The sequence below is a fragment of the Synchiropus splendidus genome, chromosome 5 (assembly GCF_027744825.2).
Source record: "Synchiropus splendidus isolate RoL2022-P1 chromosome 5, RoL_Sspl_1.0, whole genome shotgun sequence".
Lineage (NCBI taxonomy): Eukaryota > Metazoa > Chordata > Actinopteri > Syngnathiformes > Callionymidae > Synchiropus > Synchiropus splendidus.
The window spans coordinates 17057643-17084528 of record NC_071338.1 but is presented as its reverse complement, the minus strand read 5'-3'; the positions used below and the strand labels follow the sequence as shown (position 1 = coordinate 17084528).

Below are 26886 nucleotides of genomic sequence, written 5' to 3'. Positions count from 1 at the left end.
GGTCTGGCACGTGAATTAGAGTTGGACATTGTCAGCTTCGTATCAGTCACCATATCTGACTTTCACTTTTCTGGGCGGGTTTTGTCACTGCTGCTTCACTCTTTGTCTTTGATGATACATTCCTGTTTGTTTACATTTGAAAACCTCTAGGTATTGCTTGCCGGTTTCTGTACCTGTTGAAGCCGACTTTGCCACCTGTCCTTTGTTCTTCCAGGATGCCTCACCCATTTCTCATGACACTACATCTTTTGAGCAGAACAGGCTTACATGCATAGTGGCACAATCTGTTTTCTTGTTTCAGTTTTCTCGCTCTGAATACAGTGCCTGATCTGTGACCTTACCCTGACAGTCTCTGCTTAAACTCGAATGGTTTCAAATTCGCTGCTTCTTAGTGTCTTGGAAAAATGAACATAATCTGACCATCAAAGCCTGGTCATAACTGAAATGCTCTCAGTTGGCACCCAAGCTTGCTTTATGCTGAGACTGAGGACAAGTTATATACACATATGGCTTGTAAGTACCAGTGCAATCTTCATTTAAGGATGTGAAACGTTTTCTACCTAGCTTCCTGTAACACAAATGAGTGTCATGGCATAGTTGCCCTTCACTTTACTCTGTCGGGTGACCTTTTCCATGTTGCCAGTGCCACCGACCTAAACCGTTGATGCTGGCTCTCATTTCCCCCTCAGTCTTCGTGGTCCTTATGCCTTAGTGTATTGTGTTATATTATTATTTTTTACTTTTCCTTACATTTTTTTTCTCATTTTGTTGTCTGTTTTTGACAGTTTTTTTTTGCCTCAGTTTTGAGACATTCATTTTATTTAGTCATATTGCAATAATAATAATAATAAATAGATGGATAGAACGCGGAAAACAAGAAAAAAAAAACGTAACGCAGCCAATCAAGTTTATCATGTATGTTGCTTTCAGAATGTTTCTATTAAAAACACGGCAAAACCACCAAAGTCATCGGCTTCCATGATGCGTTATGTGTTTATGATGTTTCCACTTTGTTTTAATACATTCGATCATGTGAAGGTTCATCTTAAATGAAAAGATTGTTACTGCACCACTTCACCTACTCCTGAGAATCAGACATATTTGCTCATATTTGGTCATACTGGCCATCGTATTTACTTCCATCTTTACAATTCCAACACACCACAACCTACTTAGACCATCTATGCTGTTATAAAAGTCAAAATGTTTTCACACACTGTACCGCAATGCTGGCATGATCATTCCTCACCCCTCTGTCTTCCCTGTAGCTGTTGTGTTTGCTGCGGCGATGACGTAGTGACGTTACCGTCACAGTCATAGAGACACCGAATCAGTTGAGTGACACTGTTTATTATATTTACATTTTAGGTAGCCACTCTCAAAGTGCAGAAAAACACATTCATTCAGAGTCTGTCGTGATGAAATGCAATGCATATTTTTTTTATACTGATGCATATTAAATAAATAACACATAAAATAGTTCACTTGAATGCCGTATGCTACGAAGTAAATTGCATCTTTTATACTCAGAAATTCTACCTGATGTAAGATAAGTTGTGGTACTTATACCTGCATAAGTCCCATGTAAAATTAAAGCAGCGAGTGCGCTGACTATGGTTTAATGATGTGCCGCTCTTAAGAGCCCAAGGCTACTTTCGTCCACTATGAAGCGTCTGTCCGCAGACCCTCCCCTCTCAAGTCACTTCCACCGCCCCTAACCCTTCCCTTGCGTCTTTCATTTTGTATATTTTTAACCCAGCCGTCAAACCTCTCCAAGCATCCCCTTAAATGCCTCTAGATGTCTTTATTTCTATTACCATGCCTTGCGCCATGGACCCTTCATTTAGCTTCAGTCCTGTTTGCACTCCCTAATGGACTTGCCCCTGTTATTCCTTTGTCTTCCTTTAGTGCCATGAAATTCACCTTCAGGAGAGAGAGAGAGTCGCCCATCCTGCCTCTTTACATTTTTATGAATATAGTTAGATGACTCTTCCCCATCTTTTCACTTGTGTTTCCTCTTGGCCTTTATGTCGTTTCTATTGTTTCCTTCCAGCAATGTATTGACTGTGGTGTCACACTTAAAAGGAATCTTTCAGACCAGGCACCAATGAAGCGTGTAATCATATTGAATAGATCCACTGCATCATATTTGACCTTATTTCTTGTTTCCTGAAACAAAATTTGCCTTTTGGCATTCTCTCAGTATAGTCAGTTGTTGTTGCACCTTTTTAAAGTACAAATTTATATTTGGGGGAATTTCATTATGATTATGTACCATTTACTATGTAACCAGTTTTTAAACGTCTATATGCCCATGTACATATTTTGATGGTGTTTCTGAGGTGCAGTATTCAGTGTTCAATGGCTTTACTTTCCAATAAAAGCCATTGACAAGCTATTTTCCAAGTCTAATAAAAACTATAGACTATAGACTTTTTTTGCCGTTAACTTGAACAAAATTGTCTCTCTAAGCTTTCTGCTAAATAATATTCCGCCGGACAATGTTACATCTTTGAACAGCAGCAGAGTCAGTCACAAGCAGGAGGTCAATAATGAGTGATTAGAAGAGCATTTTGGTTCACCTTCCTGCCAGCACAGTCAGTCTGTAACAGCTTTCATCTCATCCTCATCCACTGGAGTGTTGCACACATGCAGAAAAGTTCCTGCCAGACGTTCATATGGAGCAAAGCACTGTCAATTGATAGCTGTATGGCCGCGTCTCGTGCTAATAATTTGGAGACCAAAATATTTAGATTTAAATAAAAGTCTTTCCTGCAGAAAATTGTGGCTCAGTAAATCTTCGACATGCAAGACAAAAACAGACAGTTCGGCTGAGGGTGGGTTGGGGGTGATGACTCATGCACACAGTGCATGAGGCCCCTCCCTTTTTTTTCTTTCTTTCATTTCTTTCTTTGTGTAATAAGTTCTTTCCCAGCCGTCATATCTTCCCAGAATTTGATTCAAATGAAATTCCCACCCTCATGTGAAGTCACTATAATCCATATTACATTTCGGATGCACACAATCTTGTCTTTGAGAGTAAGAGAACAAAGCCTGTGTTTTTACCCATTCGAAATGTCACCCATATTTGTGCAATTCTCAATTGTCTTGTCAAATTCACTGGTGGAACTGCAGCGCTACTAATCTTGGACTTCAATACCATCAGATTTGGCTCTTTAAAAAATGTCTGTTTTCCTCATTCCTCAGGGTAACTCCTCAGCACCACAACACTATAAAAGCCACCCACGGGACACATTGATGTGGGTGGACTCTTGACATCGGCTTTAAGTTTCATCTTAAAAACAGGAATCTTGGTCTTAATTTTATTTCTTTCAATTTGACATTGCCAAACTAATAACGTGCTACTACTTCTATTCTGTACTTTCTGTCTCAGAAAAGTTGAGTGTATGCCAATAAGCTTTCTTGACATGCTTGTTTTTGTCTTGCTGGAAATTCTGACGGCATGACATGCAAGTCCCTGTCTCGGGGCTATATTTGCCCCGAGTTAATTTTTGCCACCCTGATCTTGTATCTAGAGTTATGTTATATATTTATAGAAATAATCAAAAAAATGAAATGATGAATTTCTCCTCATTTTAATAAAAAATACTTGATCATGATGAGCTATGTCATTTGGCGTTCCACATCAAAATTTACTCCCAAAACTAACAGATCAATTAAAGAGGGGGAAAAAAACCAACAATCTCGATTTTATTGTGGAGTATATTAGATTTAATCTCATGTTTAGTATGCAAGAAACATATATTTTGACATATTTCCAAATGAATTTACCTTAAAGCCTTACTACTTGGGTGCTCTTGGGACCTATGCACAGAGGATGACATTGTTCTTGAGCAGTTGAGGCCAAAACCTAAAATACATTCCAAGCAGAAATAAAATAGACTCAACCTCCCATCGTGATTTTTTACCTGCAGGCCATTGAAAGTACTCATTTTCAAATTACATTGTGAGCCATGTACAATTATATTGCGGCAAAATCTGCATACCTTTTGTATGACATGCACTTTGAGAAGGCAAAAAGGAAATTTTTGCCAAGTGCTAAGACAAAAAACATGGTAGTCGCATCCGTTTCACTGATCGCCTCGCATAACTAGTGATTTGTTATTCTTGTTGCTGGCATTTGCAGACATATCCAGTAAAAGAGCAGGTTAGACATGCCACTGGCTCTAAACCTTTTAGATGCTTTTCTTTAAACTGGTGTCAAAGGATTGTAAACAGAGTTGAATAGACAAAGAATGAAAGTATTTGTCGTTACTCTACAACATTCCTTCGACAAAAGGCAGGTAATCCTAACATGAACAAAGGCGTTTTCTGGGAGCCCTCTGGCAAAGAGTTTTGACTACATATTTGCGCTCTTGTATCACTGAAACACATGTTTGTTTGGAGTGTTCCAGCTTAAGGATGGGGAGTGCACTGGGCAGTGCGCACCCCAGACATCACTGATCGCTGTCCACACAATCTCTTGACAGCATAATTGCCGGAAGCTTTTAATGTCTTTTGAGTTTGTCTGCTTCCACTGGCCATCTGTTTTGGATGCCCTCAACCTACCCTTCCACCTTCCACTGCTGTCTACGTGGCACACCAATGCAAATACTTACTTTATTACCTTAAGGGATGGTGCAGCGTCAAGCAAACTCCCAGACATGTTTGAAAGGGTTTCCTTTCTTGATTATTTTCACCAGAATATAATGTGCATGAAAGCTTTGCATGTAGGCATGATTAATGGCCATAGCCCAGGCTTCCAGAGCTGGTGAAGCTGGTTCACATTTTACTTGTGTAAATCCTGCTCATACCCTGACACCCCATACTTTACCTAATATAAGTCATGAAAAGGTGACATGAAGTAAACCTGTTCCAATCCTTGAGCACTTTTCTCTCACCGTGAACTTTGTATGACAGAGACAGAAATGCAAACCGGTTAGCTCTGCTCTTGCCATGGCAACGGACGCGACAAGAAAAGCGATCCTGTACCTGTGTATCTGTCTCACTAATGGTCTGTGTGTTGGTGTAACAAGATCTGTAAAAACTCCCCTCAATGACATTTTAGATCCCCCACTGTAACTGACCTGGGCTCTGGAGTCACAAGTAGGATTTAGGTGAGTACTCGCTCCTCTCTCAGGTTCCTGCTCCCCTTTTCCTAATGAATTCAACCTGAAGAATGTTCGAGTAGCGGCCCATTTCCATAAAGGCATAATTCACATCATTTTTTTTTAAATCACCAGTGTCAGGTATTGAACAAATCCTCTAATTTTTGCTCGAACTTGTTTGTTGAACTTGATGGCAGTCATCCTTTATTACTCACCTACCAACCTTCAGGTATAATTTCTCTGGAAAGGCCTTTTTTTCTCCCAAAATAAGTGCCCTGTGCACATGATGGCACCTTTTACCACTGTGGACATGTGAAGTACTGTGACTACTCTAACTCTCCTATTCCCTCTGCTGGGAAAGGCAGATATTACACTTATTAAACATTACAAAAGACAACGCTGACAATTTGAATAAAGTGCTTCCAGTTTATTCAGGCAGAAGAAGAAGGTGGCATCTACTTTGATTCCACAACTTTTCTAAAAGGGCTGAGTTCAGCTGTGAGACTCACAGACATCCTTCAGAATGAAATATCAATGTGCATGACTCACTGCAAGGTTTGTTGTCAATCATCAAGACAAATGCCCTTCCCAACGTTATCAAATATTTTCAGAGTTATTTTAAGTTGAGTCTGAGCAAAAATAGGATTTGTATTACACTGGTGAACATCACTTGGGCTTTTCATTCCAAGCAAGAAATACACGATGGATAAGTGCAATTGATAGCTTGCTGTGCTGATGTTAATAAATCATTCTTATGACGCTCCACACTCCAAGTCAATGACTGGTTTGTTTCCAATTTGTTTATGTCAACAGTTTTAATAAAAGCAAGCCCACTTTGCCATTTGTGGTTTACTTTTTTGTATTGAGTAGCACAACAGGCAAGTTCATTATGTGTGTGACTCATCCCACTTGCCCACACCCCCTCCCCATCTGCTGCTGTGTGCTGAAAAGGAGAGGGAACCGCCATTGATCACTGCTTTCCTCACACATCCTCACACACATGCACACACACACACAGACTCACACTCTCCACCTTCAACGTCATTGCTGATCAACGTTTTTAATGTTCTGTGGGAAATAGCTTGTATTTCCTTTTTTCTTTTCCATTTTACACTGTATTGTTTGCAGACATCCAAATACATCACAGAACCCCTGTAAACGATGAATTGTTCATAGTTCAGTTTCAGGTTAGGTCATGCCGCAACATCTTTGTCTTGAATATTTCTGAACAATATTGGAAATCGCTGCCATGTACTTCTACCTTTCCAGTCACGTGCAATTAAACCATAATCCCATTTTAACTTAAAATCTTTGCCATATGTTTGCCATTTAGTTTCCAAATGAAAGACCTTGAAATACATTTTTAACATTCTCGGAGTGACAGTCAACAATTGCTTAAAGTGCTGTTGCTGTAACCTGTTGTTTGTTGTAAGTTATCCTGTAACAAAAATAACTCCACCACAAAGGTGACCTGAGCCCATATCTTGTGATTTGAAAATGTGTTCTTCAGGTGACTTAGCTTTCGCAGCCTCCCAAAAAATGCCGACCCAAGCGCTGGTTTTGTTCGTGCCTAGAACCGCCACTGCATGCAGATGGTCAGTGGGGTGGCATCAGAGACACCACGTAGCTCTGCCCCCGAATGACTCGGTAATTAAGTTTTTTTATTGAGGCCCACTTTACACATGATTGCCTGGAGATGTGGTCTTGGTCAGACTCGGGTTGGTTATATCACGTGTGTTAAAATAAATGCATTGGAAATAGAAGTCTGACGTCTGCAGTTCTCGATAGCTGCCACCTAAGCAAGCAGTATAAAGAAAAGTTGGGAGACTCGGATGTGAGCGAGATGAGAGACCGAAACATGTTAACACAAAAGTAAGTTTTTCTGTGTCACAAGCTATATGTCATTTGGAGAAAAAAAACAACCAAAAAAAAAATTACGAGGAAGACAAATGTGAGAATAAACAACATAATCCTGATGTGTTGGGTCTACAGTATGTGTTTGAGGACAATAGTTACATAAAACTATACATGAATGCATGGAAATTGTTGAAAACTGGGATCCTGACATAATGATGCAGAAGGGCAAGCTCATGTGGCCAAATGATAGATGGATAGATACAGTACATTGAGGTGGGAAGAGTCAAGTATGAGGATGATTATTCTAATTCATTTTTCTATTGTATAACTTTTAAGCTCATGCTTGGTCAATCAGATCTATTTCCCATTGAAAGATGGATGCGGTGGCAATGAGTTTACTGTAACTTCAGGTTATTTTAGTCATTTGTCAAAGCGGACTCTCAGTCATTTTGTGCTTAAGTATCTGTTAAGCCTAATTCATTTGAAATGTTGATCTTGTTGAAGAACATTTCATTACGCACACAATGACATCCTCCACAGTGTCTGTCAGTGTCAGTGTATTCTTACTGTACCACTACACAGTCTCATGTTCTTAGCAGTGCATTTTGAGAGCAAGTTTTGATCCACTGCTGAAGTTACTCACGTGTTAAGGTAATGTGTATCAAGTATTCTCAGTTATGTGCTTTTGTATATTGTCTAATTCATGTGGTCCACCTGTATATACTTCAGTTCATTTGATTTAAATTTTTGTAGACTTTTTTTTCTGAAGCGCAGGCATGTGAACAGTATGGTTGATTTGAATATAAGGGTGAACGTTGAACCTTGGCTGGGTCTCTATAAATCAACCGACGTTGCTGCTTGATGGAAAGGATGAGCTGAAGAATGTATTTGCTTCCCGACTGTTTTTTCAGGTTGTCCTGGACATGACGTTCGGAGGGGGTGGTCATACTAAAGCGATACTTGGTGCCAACCCCAAAGTGACCGTCTTGGCTTTTGACAGAGATCCAGCAGCTATTGCATTAGCCCAGCAATTAGAGAAAATACACCGGTAAGTCATATTTTTACTGAAATTATTTGCATGTCACATGTTTTTTTTTTAATTGACATAATTTAAGAGCTATCGTTTTACACAACTTGTCTTGATGACTACCCCGCCCCAAGTATTAGTGTGTTTGTGCTAGTCAAATGATTGTCTGCCACTGTTTTGACTATAAATTCCACTTGTTGCCTGAGTCCTGTCAAACTCACTCGGCTCACCCAGATACAGCCCATGAGTTTCAGCATCCAATCAAATCCATTCTTCCCTTCTCCCCACGCAAAGCTGGTGGGCCCAGAATGTCATTTATCAGAGTAAGAGCCCACGACTGCAATGTGAGGGAGGTGCTACCTCCTACGGACGATCTATAAGATATTAGGGGGCTGGGGTAGGGCGTTGAGCGATGCACAGAGAATCTGAAGTGTCTTGTAAAAAGAAAAACATAGACAAACTATAAGGGGTGAGCATGAGCAAACTGACTGTCTCCTGGACATGATACCAGAGTGACTGTGTGCGTGTGTGAATGTGTGAGTGTGTGCGCATGTTTGTGTGTGTCTGCAAGCACATGCAGCTCAGTGAGCAAGGCGAGGGAGGATGAAAATGAGATGTTCCTTAGACCACGGCGTGGGAAGGAATCCTTTTGCGTAGATTCTGGGGAAACCGCTCTCGAGGGGATTTGCCTGATATGTGGCTGAGAACAGTGTATTCTGTCAACGGCAATATACCTCACTGTGGACTCCTCAACGCCTACTGATGATGCAGGTTGAAAGAAGTTATCGAAAAATCTCGCAATTAACCAATATTATTGGAAGCTTGTGATAGAGACCTTGTCTGCCCACGCAGTGCACCCTCTCAACAGGGCTAAAGGATTTTCTCTCTCCTCTGAGCTCCACTTGTGTCTTGAGGCTATCAGAGTCTCTATGTAAGCTGTAGACTGCCGGTGCTCAACAAAAGTAATTTCACTGGAGAAATAATTCAGTGAAATGTGCTTTTATTTTTCTGTCTTAGTTCTTTTTTTTTACTTCATCATTCAGAAATGAACTGCTGAAATTAATTATGGTTTTGTTTTATATTATCATGTCAAGTTTATGTTTCAGTGCATTTAAAAAGACAAAACAAAAAAAGCAGTAGACGGTCTTTGAATGTATTTATGCCACTCGTGCATTGATTCCTGATTGATATTCATCATGGATTGTGATTTTACAGGCCAAATCTTAAGAATGCATTTTTTGTAGAAGAAAGTGTTCTAGCGTGCTAGTTCTTTTGTGGTGTTAATGTATATGTAATGTATATGGTGTTAATGTATATGTGTATATATATATATATATATATATATATATATATATATATATATATATATATATATATATATATATATATATATATATATATATATGCTCAACAAAAGTAATTTCACTGAGAAATTACTTTTCTCAGTGAAAAAAAAAAATATATATATATGTGTGTATGTATATATATATGTATGTATGTATATGATGCTTTCCTCATGCAAACAGTTTGCTACAACAACACAACATAACAGCTACTGTCAAGAATGCTCTTTAGAATAACTGAAAAAGTTCAATGCTAAAAGCACAACATTGGAAACGTTATTGCATGCTTGTGTTGAGAAAATCTTCTTTTAAATTACATTTTGAACAGATCTGTGATTAATTTGTCATTAATTGTGAGTTAACTCTGCTGCGATTAATAGAGATTAAAAAAATAAATATATCTCATGCCATCAACCTAAGTGACTGAAGGATTACAAACAACATTGGTGAACAAGGTGCAAACTCGCCAGTTCCGCCAGTTCGGTCATGGACCCTGAACTCCTTCTAAGTAATTTGTGAAGCTAGTGGAAGAGTACGCAAAATGTTTTCCCCAAGTTTGAAGGCAATGCTACTAAATACATACGATTGGAATATAAACCTCTACAGTGCAGTAGTGACAAAGGATATTCAAGTCTCCAACAAATTTTCTTTTTGGTGAAATTCATAGAATTTTGTGCTTCATCTAACAGCAGAGAGGATCACTGGGATATGAAAGGCAAGTGGACTTGCAATGCAGTGTTGGCAAAACACTGGCAAGTGCTGTGCTCTGCCATTGGTCCATGATGTTGCAAAGAAGTCATAGGAAGTGGTCAGGTGATTTTTTTCTGGTTTAAGTCGTGAAGGACTGTGTTGCCTGCCGCGTATAGAAGACTAACATTGAATGTGTTAGTTCTCATTTAATCAAGCTTTGTTTTTGTCAATGGGGGAGTTTAAACTTTATATATTTGCCTGTTGGTGACCTAGAGTTTTGTCTTTTTTGTATAAAACCAAGGATCCCCTTAAGATTTAGTAGTGGGGAAAAAACGGTTTCCCATTGAACATCATGCAGGGGAGCGCTGCCTGATGTTTGAAGCATGAATGAATTGTTTATTTGAAATGACTAATTATAGGTCCAACAAAATGGCTTGAGGCAATCACTGGTTTTCAATGTTGAGGAATGGAGATGACTGTTTTTTGAAAAACTATAAACTCGAGACAGTACACACCATGTTTTAAGTGCGATCCATTTTCATCTTCGATGTTAGAGGGGTATGAAGAACTTGCAACATCCCCATTGAACTCCATTGAAAGGGAGTGCTCAAATATCAGGAAAGGTTAAGATGATCAATGTCAGAACCATCTTTATTCACTGGGGGTTCTATCCAACCCAATTGTGTTTATTTATTTATTTTTTGATAGCTGTGAAAACTCATTTATAGAGCTGTTTGTACTGTTGGATTTTACCGCTGCAGTCAGGGTGAAGCACATGCTTTTTGGGGTGACATCCCACTTCCTTGTTTACAGAGATACGGTTCCGTCCTGACCGGATTTTGAACCATCTTCTATTGTGGGTAAAATATGCACCCCGGCAACTACGGTGTATTAGCCAGAGCTCATGCTCCACCTTTACCACTATGGGCATTTAACCAGCAAAACCTTTAGCAAGGTAACATATATTCAGTTCAAGCAGACATAGAAGGCACTGAGCTCTTTCAGGTCAGTCACAGCACCATTTTGTTATTCTAATCCACTGGTCTAGAGTACAATTAACTTTACACTTACTTAGACTGACAGGTTCAGAAGAAATCTGGATCTCATAGTCACCTGACATCTGGATACGAACTTGCAGAACTTGCAATTTATTTCCAGTAATTAAGTAACATAAAAGGTTGGCATCACCATGTGCCAGAATAAGTTTCCACAAAGTCAATGCTGTGGGACGCTCCCATCTAAAAATAGCTCCTATCTCTTAAGCAATTACGAGCCCACACATTAGGACCTCTGCACATACACCAGTGAAACTTGTCCTCTTAAATAAAACAAGACATTACGTAAGGCATTTATATCCCCAACTCTGTGTCTTAGCCACATAAAGCAGTTAAAAATTTAAAAATCTTATGTAACTCTTTTGCATATTTTTAAATCATTCACAGGTTACAAAAACGTGAAAAAGAAGTCCCCTTTTTGGTGGAAAGTTTATTCTTTACCTGTGTGTGGGCAGACATTTACACTAGTTTTTAAATATTGAAAAGTGAAAGCAATTTCTGTTCAAAAACAGAAGTCAGCAGCTACAAGTAGTCATAGACAATATTTTATGGAAATTTAATTCTGTGATGAACTTGTTTGTGTGCTATATGTCAAAGCAATTTTTATTTTTTTAGTTGTTTGTCTTGCATCATCTTGCTAGCAGCATCCTTATTTTCACGATGGTGATAGATTCTAATAAAGCACAGATCTTTATGAGAAGGTTTGGATTGGATTTATATTTTCTTCTTCTCATGCAGCAATTATGTTTTTTATGGTCAAGAACGGTCAAGATGAGTTTCTCTGTTTGATTTTGGTCATGGTTAACCGTGTTTGACCTACAGTATGTATTCCTCATCACCACAAAAAGTATTGACAGTACTGCAACAGTCATACTCAACATCCTTCTCCACCGCTACGTTGGAGAGGATGGAATGCCAACTGAGTTCTGATTGATCGAGGAGAAGGTGCTGTGTGTTTCCAAACCACAGTGCTGACGCCTCATGTGTTTTGGGGAGAACCTCTACTTTTGTTGTGCCAGTGAGCGAGTGATGTAGCGGTGGGCAGTCATAGACACAATTTAATGCGTGGAACCCTCCCATGACTTCAACCTTCTGAAATATAAGTGATAGTCTGAGAATAAAAAACATTGGATTCACATTGGCTCTCATGGAACACAGCTAAATAACCTGACCAGTGTGTGAAAAACAGTGACTCTGCTCTGATGACCAACCTCTCCTCCCTATTTTGAATGAGTTTATCAATTTCGGTCAGTCATTCCTGCATCAGTGGTACCGCCACAAATCCTGTCTGTCTGTCTGTTTGCCAAAAAGTGAAAAGTTGTGAAGGATTTCAGTGGAATCAGGATATGGGACGAGGAACAGTTGCTTTGGTGGTGGATGGGATTATCATTTGTATGACTGACTTGTTTCACTTTCACCCTGGCAGTGCTGCATTTAGAGTGATTTTTATGACTTTGTAATACACACCATACAGTCAGATTAATGAAGCAACCGTTTGATTTTAGTTTTCATTGACTTATGGCAGCTGATAACTGAAGGCTTGCCAACTCAGGATGAGATTTTTTGACGGCACATGCTGCAATCTTCCTGGCGTGCTGCAAGTAACCATCTTCATGAAGGTCAAGACCCCACCAAGAATGAGCTTCAGTAGAGCACAGATTTGTGGAACACTGACAAAGTTCATTTCTTGCCCATAAAGACTAACTGGGGATGAATCTTCAATGGATGCTGAAGTGATTGCATCATCTATTTCTGTTTCTATGACCCGACAATTAAGTCCCATGATTTACTGAAAAATCTTTTTTGTCAATACCAAAAGCGGGCATTAGAAGTGCACTGCAATCTGCCAAGAAGTATAAGTACTTTTTATTATTGTGGAAAACAGGTTAGTATTTTAACAGTTGTTTGTATGAGGCGCAGTCCATAGTGCGACTAGGAGCTTTGCGGTTCTGCTGATAAAAATCCAGGATGTTCTGTTAGAGCATGTTGAAAAAGAAGTCCCCAACAAAAATTCTACAAGATATTGTTTCCATGTGGGTTTCTTGCATCAAAGGCTCCTCTTATGCATTACTCTTACCCAGTTTACTAGTTTCAATTGACCATTGTTTCCGTCTGTGACTGTTGTTTTCAAATGTTTCATACAGGGGAGTGTTACAAAGATGTTGTTGTCATACCGCGTACAAATGAAATGCAGGAAAAACAGTGAAGCTTTTCTTTGATCCAGATGGCATCTAATGTGAGGAGAGTGACTCAACCTATACGCACAGGTTGTTAGATGCTTCAGTGATTAGCAAAACATCAAATGTGACTGAGATTATGACAGTACACCACATTCATAAAAGAGGTTTTATGTTGATGTTGGAGCGTTAGTGAAATTCTTTGCTGGACCTTTGTGACCATGGAAAGCATACAGTATAAAAACAATATAACAATAAAGGCTTGGAAAAAAGGAAGAAGTTGGAGAATCTTTAGGTGTATTGTAAAGATGCTCAATGTGTTTCCCACTTCTGCCATCATCTTCGTTCGCACAATGTTCAAAGGTCACATGAAAAATTCATGAGTGTGGCCAGTGGATCTTACTACTCGTGCATGAGAGAGCGGATTAGTGTACAGGTCTTAGTTCAATCAGGTTTGTGGGTTTCCTAGGACATTTACAAGAAAGATCTGATTCATCTAATATTAAAGATTTTCCGGGAGCTCTCATACTCCTTCAAACGGAATAATGAAAGTTATGTTTGCCTCGTGTTGGTGTCCAAACACTGTCGGTTTTGTTGAATGTCTTAGGACGTTAAAGATCTCTGCTTCGCTTTTGTTGGCTGTCTTCATTTTTTAGTGCAGTATTTTGATCCTGAAGACTGACCATTTGGCCATACTCATTTATAACTGCCACTTATAGGTCACCAGATTTAGCTCTGGGCATTTGCAGGCGCTGTCAGGCGTATTGCCTCACCCTATTCACTTTGAGTGATGTCATGCTGCGTACTGAACTGTAGACAAGGACGCCGACCTGTGATTTTTATTTATTTGTTATTTTTGTACACATGATTGAAACATGTAAAACATGATATAAAAGCTCATGCCTTGTAAGCAAGTGTGACACCGTCTGCCAAGAGCCCTGTTTCACATAAAAACACAGCTTACAATGAAATTACATAACTTCTATGATTCAAGAATCATATTGGCATGAACTTGTGTCGGAATCCCAATCACCAGCAACATTAGTTTGGTAGTATTCCTTTTTTCAAAACTGGGCAACACATAGATTGAGGAACACATATTAACGGTAAAAAAGCTACTTACTTGCTTATGAAGTGTTAATAATGAGTAATTACCGTGTAGATTTGATTCAACTTTTATTGACCATTCCAAAAACAGAAGTCATTTAAACTCAGATGGGACTTGGAACATTATCAACATTGCCAGTAAACTTAATTTAATGTTGTTCAGAACGGTTTGTTTTTTGAATTGGCAGACAGACAGGTAAGTCCAGACAATAACATTGCCTCTTTGCCGGTGGTAAATTTCTGACTGTCCCACTATTGTGTTTCTTTGTCTGCAGTGGTCGTGTGAAACCAGTGCTTGGTCGTTTTAGTGAGGTTGAATTGCTCTTGGTGGACATGAACTTGAAGCCGGGCAGCATTGATGCCGTCTTATTGGATGCTGGCTGCTCCTCAATGCAGATGGATGAGGCCAGGAGAGGCTTCGCCCTCAGCAAGGATGGGCCACTGGACATGAGGATGGATGGGGACAGGTGAGGTCTTTGTTGCAGGGACTCTTTACCATTGATGTACCATTGCCCTTATCTTAAATCAGGACATCTACCCCCCTGCAAGCCAGTGTAATACCTGTGTTAGTGGTGCAATGCAAATGTCTTTTGGTTTTCTGTGCACTGCACACATTTCCTCACCAATGAGGCTGTTTTGACTGGAACTCTTGTGGACACTTCAAACTGGGTAAGAGGGCAAAGAGCCAATAAAAAAACAAAGAAAACTGACATACCAAGAGAACTAATTTTACAGTTGCATTTGGGAATAATGCCAATGGATGCCCCTTCAATTGAATGCCTCGAAACATTCAAATTTCAAACGTAAGAGAATTGGTGTGACTTGCTGCAAAAGTCAGAGGAACCTAGGGTGACACCTTTAAATCAACGTGATATGGAAGAAGACTCTGACCGGAGTGGACTGCAGGCAGCCAATGGCTTGTGCAGGTTGCTGGGTAGCCTGCCATGACTCTGAATGCTGTCAGGCCTGCTCACGTAGGCAACACATGCTTGAAGATGGGTGGAGAAATTATATTCTGTGTTTAGAAGGTACTCAGAGGGCCACCAGTGGAGTTACATTCTTTAGTGGAGGCAACATGATGGTGTGAGGAGGCATCATTTCCAATTTCACCGACTCTTGACGTACGCTGGTTTAAGAATGAGACCTCATCCAACAAAGTTGTTCTTAAATTTCTACATTTTCCATCATCAGTTGCCACTGCATGCCAGCCCCCACCTTTACCCAAGTTTATTCTTCCTAATAGGGCTGGGCAATACAGCAAACAAAATAAAATAAAAAAAAATGAAGATTCTATCTTGATAAATAATTATTGAAAACAGAAATACATCTTTCCTCTTCATGTCCTTTCCTTTACCACGTCCATGGACCTCAATGGTTGTTTTTCCTCTTCTCCTTTACGGGGCCCTACACAACTGACGGTGAGGAAGCACTGACATTGGGGTGATATTTCACTACATTTTGGAAATGCTAATCTAATTGTCTTGGTAAATGGTATAATTTTAATAATAATAAATTAATAGAAAATTACTCAAACACCACTCCTACGACTAAGAGTGGCCACTGTCTTGTTTGTCTTGCTGAACTGTTCACAAAATAATTTTGCTTCGATAAAAATAGATGCCAAGCATGAAAAGTTGAAGCTCTGCAGGCCGGTGATGGTTAGCTTATTTGCAAGACATCATATTGAGTTGAGTTCAGTTGGTACTCTGCACCATTGTCAGTTCCCCGTGGCAGAGGTTTGTACACAGCCCTGGTCTGGAAAATGAGCAAAATATATTGCAATGCTAATCCTGTCCCCCCATGCCCTGCTGTGGAGATCATGAGGGACAGTGCGCCTCACAATTCTCTTAACTTCAGACACTACCTCTTGCTGTGATGTTTTAATTAAATGATTTCATTATTATTTTTTCCCTCACTTTAAATTTTGGCATGACGTTTAATTAAATAGTCTGTGCCCACACTGCAATCTCACACATTTAAACTATTCTAAATTTACACTCAGGCGTGTTTGGATCTTGATACATTTGAAATACCCTTCATATTATCCTTCATTTTTTCCTTCAAAACTTAATAGATTTTCACATTTTTTACATGGATTTTTTTCATCTGCATTGTCAGCCCAGTGGTGCTGAAAGTCAAATGTCATTCCTAGTCTGATTTACAAATCTTTAATGTTATTAGTCTAGAATAAATAATCCAAAGAATCTTCATATATAATGAATTATAATGCAAATGCTTGTGTGTTTTCATTAAGCAGTCCTCTGAGGTTATTGAATTATTTCCTGATCTGGTGAGGTGATGCATCATTTACAGTATCCTCATTTAGTTCAGCCAGGTGCCTTGTTTTCTTCTCTCACAATTGTGGTGTTCGACCTTTTATTCCTTATGGCTTTCATCTGACTTGTTCTGATTTTCTCACTTCTGATTTGCCGCTGTCAGCAAGGACATGACGTCTCCTCTCTGTGCGTAGGTTCCCTGACATGGCCTGTGCTGCTGACGTTGTGAATACCTTAGACCAACAGGCTCTTGCATCCATTTTCACTGCATATGGGGAAGAGAGACACGCCTGGAAAATAGCTTCAGCCATCGTGGAGGCACGACGCGTCAACCCCATCACCAGAACGCAGCAGCTAGCCAACGTGATTGCAGGTATAGACACTGGCCTGGTGATAAATTGTCATCAAACTGTTGAAGGTGAACACTTAAAGAAAAGGAGGAAGATGATATGAGAAGGAGGATGAGAAAATGATCTCTCTAAAATGTTTAAATGATCCCCACAACAAGCAGCCACACACAAACAGAGATACTTTCTGCTTTTGTCTCCATCTTCATTGCAAGATTTGAGCCTCTGAGAAAGCGAGCTGTTGTTGTCAGTTGTTCGAGTGCTGATCAGCCTGTGCGTCAGTGTCACCCTGGGAGAACAGGTGTGAGTAAGAGCAGCTGTTTGATTCTTTTGCTTTTTAAAGAGTGAATCTAGTTTTAGCTTCGCTCTATTCAGAAAAAAAAAAATCTAAAGCTTTTCATTTAAAAGCAGTGCGGCGGCTCGCAGTGACGGAATGCTGCTTCAAACAGATTTGTTGTAGTGAAGAACTGACGACAGCAGGCCCCTAAAGATGCAACGTGGCTCCAACATGAACGATTGTCCTTGAACGTGACGTGTGAACAAGAAGCCTGATGGTGGATTCTGAGGTATTAATGAAGTCGCCTTACTGATGTTGAATTGTTTCATGATGGTGACCCAAGGAGGCATTATTCTGTAGTGACACTCTGCACCGTGTCACATTCCAACGACAGCAGCCTGAGGAATCGGGAAACTTTGAAAGTAAAAGGAGGCATTTGGTTTCCTGTGTTTCATACTATGAACTCATTGGAAAACAGGAGTTTGCTGCAGTCGTCTCATTATATTTTTGATTTGTACACAACTCTTTATGAAATTGTGTTTACCAATCCAGACATATTTATTGTTCGTCTTCAGCATCATTGACCTTAGTACTTACAGCACCAAATCGCATTTCAATTAAGGGCAAGACGGATGTTTCCTTCTGTACCTTGTGAGGTGTCTTCTGTCTCTTGATCCCCAATTTAAGTCAATTAAATGCCACTTCTGCAGGAGGAAGAGGTATGTGAGACACAGAGGGCGGTGAAGTTAAAGTGGTAATGGGGATTGATACCACACAGATAAGGAGGAGTAATAGTGCACCCTTCCTACTATGCCATCTTTAGCCCTTCACTAACCTCGCTGACGTTAAGGCCTGTGCTTTTTTTCTTCCTCCTCAAATGATTGTAACTGCAGTTGTACAGGGCTCAGTAAACCCTTTACACTGTACAGGTAAACTGTGACTATGAAGGAAAAGCCAAAACATTCTCACTGGTGAGGCGTCCAACATTTATTGTAAGTGGACTTTTGCATCATAGCGTGTAGCAAATAAAACATTCAGATCACAGTATCCCCGGAAGATGGGATGGAATTACTCTACATCAACATTGGTCTTATGGTGATTTATTTCACTGAAGCTGTTTTATATAGTCGCAACTAGCCTGAACATTATGACCATCTCAACCACAGCTTAACTTTCTGCTAACATTTCTGAAGTCCCCACAGGGGTGTAAGAAAAGAGGTGAGTGGCCCATAATTCGTAAAACCCCTGTTACCTCACCTGTTAGGCCTAAAGATACCAATGAGTTGCTTACATTCTGTCCACACCACATACTGGGCAGTGGCATTCCCAGGCCGACGCACCCACCCATTGCAAGATTGGGTCACAAGAGTTCAGTCACTCTGGGGAGAAAACACATTTTGGCTGTTTGTATTTGCTGTATTTGCATTTTTGTATTTGCTTGTTGTTTAGAACAGGCGTTCTTCTTCTGCATCTGTCAACCAATGAGCAATTGAGGCGAGGCTCGATTTCAAGAGTAACATTTTCTTTTCATGACTAACAAGTACAGTAAAAATGAAATAAACTAATAACAATGTCCCCAAGGCAGGGGGGGTTTGACCCCAAGGTTGCGCATCTACAGAAATGCATAAATTAACGCTAGTAATTTTATCTGATTGTGGGAGTAAACCAGAGTGCCCATTGGAAAGCCATGCAAGCATGCGGAGCTCATCACACAGGAAGGACTCCAGTGCGCTCTCACTTCAGACTTGCCTTGCATTGCCACCTTTTCTCTGTCATACATTGCCTGAAACCTGTCACTTCATTTGATGCCTATGAAGCTCATATACGCTCATATATGACGGCTCACCCACGATAATTCCTCAACAGAGCTGCTTGTTGCCAGGGAGACAAACCTGAAATCTAACCAACAGTTATTCAGATCCCAGTTGATCATCTCCATGTACCCAAATACATGACCTCGTCTACCTTACGAGTTGATGTTAACTGTAAAGTCTCCAGGAACAGAAAAGCCCTGCGGGATTCATTTTGGCAAAGTGGCGACCATCATGTTGCATTTTATGTATGATTGAATTTATTCGTTGGACTTCATTCGCCCTTGTTTATGTGTGCAAATCTTAATCTCTCTCCTGGAGCCTGTGAAAGACACATGGCTTAGTGAGACCAGAGCTGTCCTCTCTACGCAAGCTTTGTATTGATCGCAGAGTGACTCACACCTTTGGCTGTTTAGTGCAGGAGGACAGAAATGCCACATCATTCACGTCTCTATTTATTGCACCTTCTCTGAAAAGTCTTTATATATTTCTAGTTGCTCAATGTGTTGCTTGATTAAGACTTCAATGGTTGTAGTCAGGGTGTCCACTGAAGTGTCTGCAGGCTGTTTTTGATTCTTTTGGTTCTCAGGAGTTCTGATTCATCTTTCCGCCCTCACTCCTAAAGTGCCACGTTAATGTCGTCAAGTGGACTATCATGTTCAATGTTGATGCAGAACTTGGATGTTGACGAATTAGGCTTTCAATAGAGTCAAATATTTTCCCGCTGCCAGCCCACGCTCACTCTCATGGCTTAATACATTGACATTGGGAAAGAGGATGTTTGCATTCTATACTGTACGAAGTTTTCAACTGAAGAACATGTTCTGCCATCCGCGGCATATCCTGATACTGTGGGTAGTGCATTGCGTAAAAGAAAGATGAAGGTAAGTAAGGAAAAGAGTCATGTAAGGGTTTGTATATAACAAGTCACATCAGTCAGTGAAGAGAGCTTCCAACGTCTCCTCCCAAGTGCATGAAGCAACAACCACCCCCCGACTGGAACACGACGCAGGAGGGAAAATTTGTTTTCTCCACTGAAACATCTGTGTGTCAAGATGAAACTTGGAAGACTCACTTCGGCGTCAACACTGGACGCAAAAGTCAACTTCCCAGCGTCAGTATATTACGCCAAGGGAGTGAGGATGGGTTGTAGCCGCAGCATTTCCCGTATCATAGATGCAACACACCTGGTGGAAATTGGTCATCATAGAAAGTCAAATTGAGCAGACACAAAGACATTTTAAATATTGTGATGCAAACAAGGTAAAAAAAAAAACAAAACCAAAAGCTCACAAAAAGGTATGTTCTTTAGTTTACACTTTAACGTATGGGTTTGTGTTCTGGGGAACGCTAGGTCTGGTGAAGTTCCCATGATTACACGGTGAAAGTTTTATTTTCTTTCTTTTTTCCGTCATCTTAGTTGAGTGTGAGTTTACGGTATGTTGTAGGAAAGACATGGGATTGGGTTCCTTGCCTGGGAAAGAAAAAAAAAACCAAAGTTTGAAATTGCTGGATAGCAGGAACTGACTTAGCGCTCACTGTGCACAGGTTCATTTCCTCCCACTGCCCTCCGTGCACGTAAGGACCGTCTACAGCGTCCGGCTCATGTTGCCACCAAGACCTTTCAAGCTCTGCGCATATTCGTGAACGACGAGTTGAGGGAACTGCACGCCGGTTTACTCGCTGCTCAAACGGTGCTGAAACCAGGAGGTCGTCTTTGTGTGCTCACTTTCCATTCATTGGAGGACAGACTGGTCAAGCGTTTTTTACAGGGCGACGATTTGTCCAATCTAATCGAGTCTCACTTTAGTAAACGGACTTTGAGCAAAGCCAAAGAAAAATCACCGGAGGAAAGCTGCAACAAGAAAAGTACCTTTTGGACCCCAGTGGTAAAAAAAGTTATTACTCCAGAAATGGATGACGTGGAGAAGAACCCCCGTGGACGGTCAGCTAAACTGAGGGTAGCGCTCAGATGCTGAAATAGCTCAGAACGTATGACGTGCTGCACTTGTGACCCGTCCTTCATGGTCACAGACTCTTGCCCTGTTAAGCTAGGAGAGGCTTCAGCCTCCGACAACAAGAGTGCAGGACAGACAAAGGATGAAACAAACTTTATACCTGATTTTAAGGTCACTTGTTTATAAATGGTTGGGTTTTTTTTTGTCAATAAATATTTTTTTTTTCCCACTATGGCTGTCTATATGTATTTATTTATTTGAATTAGTATGTGACTTTGTGCTGCCAGACTATTATCCATTTCTTTTTGGTCAACACCGTATTATAAGTGAATTATGTCCAACCAAACTTGCATTCATCTCCACCTCTTTTGAGCTCTCTTGAACTTGGACTTTCTTGAAAATATTTAAATGTATTTCTCATCTCATCACATCCGATGAGCCTCTTGTTTCACCCCTACTTGTTAGTTTAAATAAGATTATTTCTGCATAACAGTCTCATGTTTGAATCCTCAGTTTGATCAAACTGTGGCATGAATCCTTTGAGCCAACGTAACTCTAGACCAATAAACAATATTAAAATGTCGGATTCAAACCTTTTTAACTAACCATTCCCCATTCCTCTATTTAAGTTTCCTCTTGAGCAATTCCTCCTTTCCTAGTATTTGACACCACATTACTTTGTTATTACAGAGAAATTGCAGAACCTATTAAACAGCTTTTGCCATTGACTTCTGTGTTTCCCCTGAATTTCAGAGCCTCTGCTGAAGCCTCAGCTACACAGTGTGAATCAATGATGCCGCAACGTTCTGACCCAAAGTGGTGCTAAAAGATCTGGGTGCTTGTTCTTGAGCATTTTCCCACTGTCAACTGTAAGGCGTTTTGATCTTTACTATGTGACTCCATCAAGATTATTAGCACCTTTATTTCCTCTTGCCTCACTTTATAACCAAGCTAAATATACCCATCATTGTTACCTTGGAAACTAAATGGGGCAATTGGCATTTACCTGTGTATAGCACTAAACACCATGATTTTAAAACATGTTGTGGCTGCTGGTTGTGTTATGGTGTCTTTCTTCTTCTCACTTCAATGGAATTGCGTTCTTATCCTAGGAGGTACGTCATTGGATATTGAAGAGCTGAGAGAAGACTGGGGATTGTGTTTGCAAGTGGGGGTAACTTGTTGGCTGATATAGATGCAAGTGCATGGTTGGGATCACTGAAAAAGAGTTGAATCCCCCTCATTTAGATTGGGTTCTAGCACAGTAGTGTGGGAAGAATGGAACATTCTCTTGATGTTCTGGTTGGGCTGAATTCCCTCTACAACTCTTAGGTGTATGAATGAACATCTATGTACCAATGCCATAAATGATGCGCAGCCGCTCCCACTGGGATTTGGTTGATGCACAAGTTTATTGAGAAGGTTTGTACAGATGGATCTTGGAACCTCCCTGAGGTGGTCTGGGCAAGTCCAACTTCAACTGCTGTCCTTTACACCCACAACGCCATGACATTGACAATGTAATCCAGCAGCTTGGAAACAGTGTTGGACGACCAGGTCAAACCTGGTCTTGGGCAGCATTTAGGCATAACATTTTTTTGGCTGAAGCCAAAGAAAATTTTAAATACAGGTGGTCGGAACTATCCGGACTTAATACTTGTCATGGTCAACAAAGACATAATCAAATATAGAGGGAACGTGTGATACATGGGTTGTAAAGTCAAAATCATTTACACTTGTGTTGAACCGCCAATGTTGCGTCAGCAGTCGTGAGGCGCAGAGTTGGTGCTGTCACAGCTTAACGGGAGGTTGTGTTGCCAGGTTGGTGCTTGGAGAATGGCAGAATTTTTTCAATGGTCTTGCAGAGTCCAGTCCAACTTCGCAGTGGTTTTTTAAAAGAACACATTTTCTTACATTGCGCTGATAAGAATTAAAAAGCATAGTTCAGGTTGTGCTGCACGTGTCACACGCCACTATTTGGCTTCGGTGTTGCCTTTTTTACACAATTCCACCACTGAATGATCGGTTCAAGCCTAGTTTTTTGATCATGGAAATAAGGATATTATTGTATTCATGCGATATGTTCTGTGACATTCGTAGCTAAGTGAAACTTAAGCGGTGAATTGGTAACTGTGAAAGTTGGTCATTTTCTTGGTTAAATATCAGTAACTTAGACACGAAGGACCAGTCCAGGTCTGTGTGCTGACAGATGCAGCCATGTCCATCCCCGTCTGTGTGGCTGAAAACATGACACGAGCTATGAAGTAGCCTCACATCATTTCAACAAATGCCACTCAGGCTAAAGCTATCAGTACTTGTGACTTATCCAATGCTTCTGCTCAACCCGAAATCATACACTTTGCTGTTATTGATCCTTAAATTGGCAAATTGGTTGTGTTGCTGTCACTCATACATGAAGTGAAAGTGGACGTGGGCTGTTCATCTGGTGTTTACCCTTTGAAAAGTTGTGTGACTCTGTCCCCTCTCTCCTCGTTTCTGATCTTGCTTTGGAAATGCATTGCCTCAAGCATGCTTTTGTTTAAAAGGAGTCAGATACTTTTGAACTCTCTGATGGAAGATCTGTGCATTGTTATTATGGAGCAGAAAAAATAGCATAAATATAGGCGCAATATGACACAGAAAAGGTCTTTGACTTCAAGTCATTGGATTGTTAACCAGCTGTTTGAGCCAAGATGCCAAGTAAATGTTGTGATAATGCATAGTATTTCAGTTCCATACTTGTCTTTTTTGTACTCCACAGCTGAAGCATTCGGCGCTCATAATGGATTAAAGGGTAATACCACAGCCAGATGCTGTGCCTGGGTTTTACAACAAGCAAGAGGGATTTAAAATATTCATTCATTAATCTTTTATTGCTTGTCCCAAAAAGGGGCACGGCTGGGTCTCCAAGTTGTGTCTGGACGAAGCCCAGACGCAGGCTTGAAATACCACTCCGGGATGGGTCAGCTGGAGGTTCACCTAATAGGATTTATTATTTTTTGCCAAACATATTTCGTCGCCGTCACAATGCAGATTCAACTCGACATGTTTAGCGGTAGTTGATGGTCAGAAATCAGTTCAAGAATCATGCAGTTGGACTGTTTAAATTCTCATACTGCAACTCCCACTATTCCTTACAGTTATTTCACCCTTGTGAATAAACAACTGGAGTTGTTTTAGCTTAGCTCTATGTTAATAAACATATGTTTGGATAGGTAAAGAAAGGAATAATAAATGTGTTATGATATTAATTCGTTCCTTCCATAGTGTGCACTTCACGTTCCCACATTGACTGAATGGAAAAAGGGAAACTTACTGACTTGCGTATCATCATCGACAGCCAAAATTTTGCGGCTCTTTCAGTCTCAGCCAAATCGATTTGATGGTCTCCACCTGCACTGAATCATGGCAACTCTCCTTGCTGCTGCTTCAATTGTGAACCTCCCTTGTCCTCAAGACTTGATCTTCCGCTCTTGGAGACCTGCTGCTGCTCACATCTGGTCTTCCTCTTGACGCTCGGGGTTATCCTGCCTGGCCTTTCCTTTCTGCTCTTTCAGTTATTCCACCATCCTCTGCCCAAAACTTTTCAGAACGGATATTAAGTAGTGAAAAAAAAACACAAGTTTGGCCTCAATAGAAATCACATCAGAGCTTATGTGAGTTCCCCACGTACTGTAAAACAAGATTAGAACGATCTTTACTTTCTAGATTTAAATGACAACTCAGTTTAAGGCATTCATTAAATTAATTTTAAAGTATTTATGGAAACATGTTATTAGCCACATTACACAGCTACACAAGTATTTCAACGCATCAAATTATGTGTTCGCTTGATTATTATCACTATTTTTTTATTGGAATAGTTGCTGTAATTTCCAGACGAAAAGCCTCCACTTTTTTCTTGTGGTATGAACCCTGTGGCTGTACAGCAACGCGGCTAATATATGAATTTTTACAGGCTAAAGAGCTTCATCACATCAAACCGATGATGTGTGATGTGATGTTTTATTTACTTTAAAGTGCTTTAGGGTAAAGTTTGTTTCATGAGTCCGTCATGATGCCGGACCCCGTTTTCAAAACTAGTTTAGAAGTGTTTTTCATGCGTTTCTAGGGCGCAGACAGCACCTCTGCACCCGCGGCTTATAGACTGGTGTGGCTTATGTAAGAACAAGATCTATTTTGCTTATTAAATTTAGTGGGTGTGGCTAATATTCCGGTGCCCTCTGTAGTCCAGAAATTACGTTTTTTTGTTTTGTATTGGTATGTTTCCTGTAGCAGCTTCAACTTTTTTTAAAGAGTGGATGAAAAACATGGTCACCTCCAAACTGAATGCATGTGGAGTGCCATGAGTTGGAGTGGGATCTTTCCTGGACTTTTTAAATACTCTATAAAGAGTTTTTTTTAATAAAGAGTGAGCATTTAATCTACATTATGTTCTCTGTGTGAACAATTAAGTAATGGTTTATGCTTAGAATTCTGTGTTCTATTCCAGTGTTGAAGAAATGTGATTCATTACACGGCATTTGTTTGGAAATAAAAAATAAAAAAAATAAAAAAAAGCAATAGTCATTAGGTACCATGGAGTGGAATAGCTTGTGTAATAAATTCTATGGAAATAACTGCACATAGTGGTGGACTGAGTGGCAGCCACGGAATAAAATATCCACTCAACAAGTGTAAATCTTTACACCGCCACTGCCTCACACTGCAATTATCCCCCAGTGGAGCAAATTGCCTGTCTGGGCGCAAGGGTGCAATATTCACAGCAGTCATCTATTCAACCTCGCTCCCTGCAATGGTGGTAAAACTGGGTTCACACACTGGCTTCATGCTGGATGAAATTACACGTGTGTGTGTGTGAAAATTACCTGGCGGTTACTCTAATACAGAAGGTCAGTGTTGACTCACTTTATAAGGAGAGGAGGCTGAAGATCATGCACCAGACATCAGTCAACACTGAAATGCTGCATGTATGTACTGCCTTGTTCCCCACTGACTTGAATGTGTGCTGGAAATGATGTACTGGTAAGATGGATCATATTTACGAATAACGGTAACACAAGAAACCAATAGGTGTCAGTCGCTCTGGTAAATGAAACAGAGCTGCTACGATTAGTTACAAAAATGTCTGTGCATCAATACATTGTTTATTGTTTGTGTTAACACACACGCTCCGAGGGATGGGCATGGAGAACTGGTTGTTATTCAGAAGCAGTGAGACATTATCAGATTCCCTCGAGTCATTATGGCATGTTGATTTCTGTTCCTCTAATTGGTTCCTGACTGAAGTCTGACTCCAACTCACTGCCGTCACTGCGTCACCACCTCCAACTGACTGCTGCTGTAACGGGTGGCTACGGGTCGTAGTGTTGAAAAGTGTGGCCTTGTTTTGTTGAGGAAGATAACGTGTCTTTAGGATGAGCACACCCCTTCGACACCATGGTAGAATGATGGAGAAGTGTTCCGTGTTTGGTCTGTGACACCACTCACCCACAAGCTAACAGCTAGTATGTCGGTTAGCACGGAGCTACCTTGTAAGAGGAGATTGAATTGTTTTAAATTATGTCACACACGTCACATCTACGGGACGACATTTTGTTTTTTTTTACAGTGATGTACTGTCTCTGTCTCTTTCCTCCTAATAACCAGAACTGAACTAGGGAGCTACACTGTTTTAGATTATTATGCAAATAAGACTCGGTTTTCGAACATCTTGGACTTCGAACAAATCGGAGTTTAAACAAAAATTTTGAGATTTTTTTTGCTTCGGATTTTGAACGAAAATCCGGAACTTGAACACCTCCAAAAAAAGCTGGAAAAAACATAACGTGCGCAGACCGATCAGCTGACCCA

At 40.3% G+C, this 26886-nt stretch overlaps 1 protein-coding gene across 1 annotated transcript in view; it reads left to right on the top strand.

The window, feature by feature from the left end:
• mettl15 (methyltransferase like 15) overlaps nucleotides 1–24012 on the top strand; it is a 31371-nt gene extending 7359 nt beyond the window's left edge. The window contains exons 3-6 of the mRNA XM_053864701.1: nucleotides 7877–8013; nucleotides 14640–14831; nucleotides 16835–17013; nucleotides 20624–24012. Coding sequence (XP_053720676.1) covers nucleotides 7877–8013; nucleotides 14640–14831; nucleotides 16835–17013; nucleotides 20624–21054 — 939 coding nt within the window. The 3' untranslated portion in view covers nucleotides 21055–24012. The remainder of the gene's footprint in view (nucleotides 1–7876; nucleotides 8014–14639; nucleotides 14832–16834; nucleotides 17014–20623) is intronic.
• Nucleotides 24013–26886: the final 2874 nt, after the last annotated feature.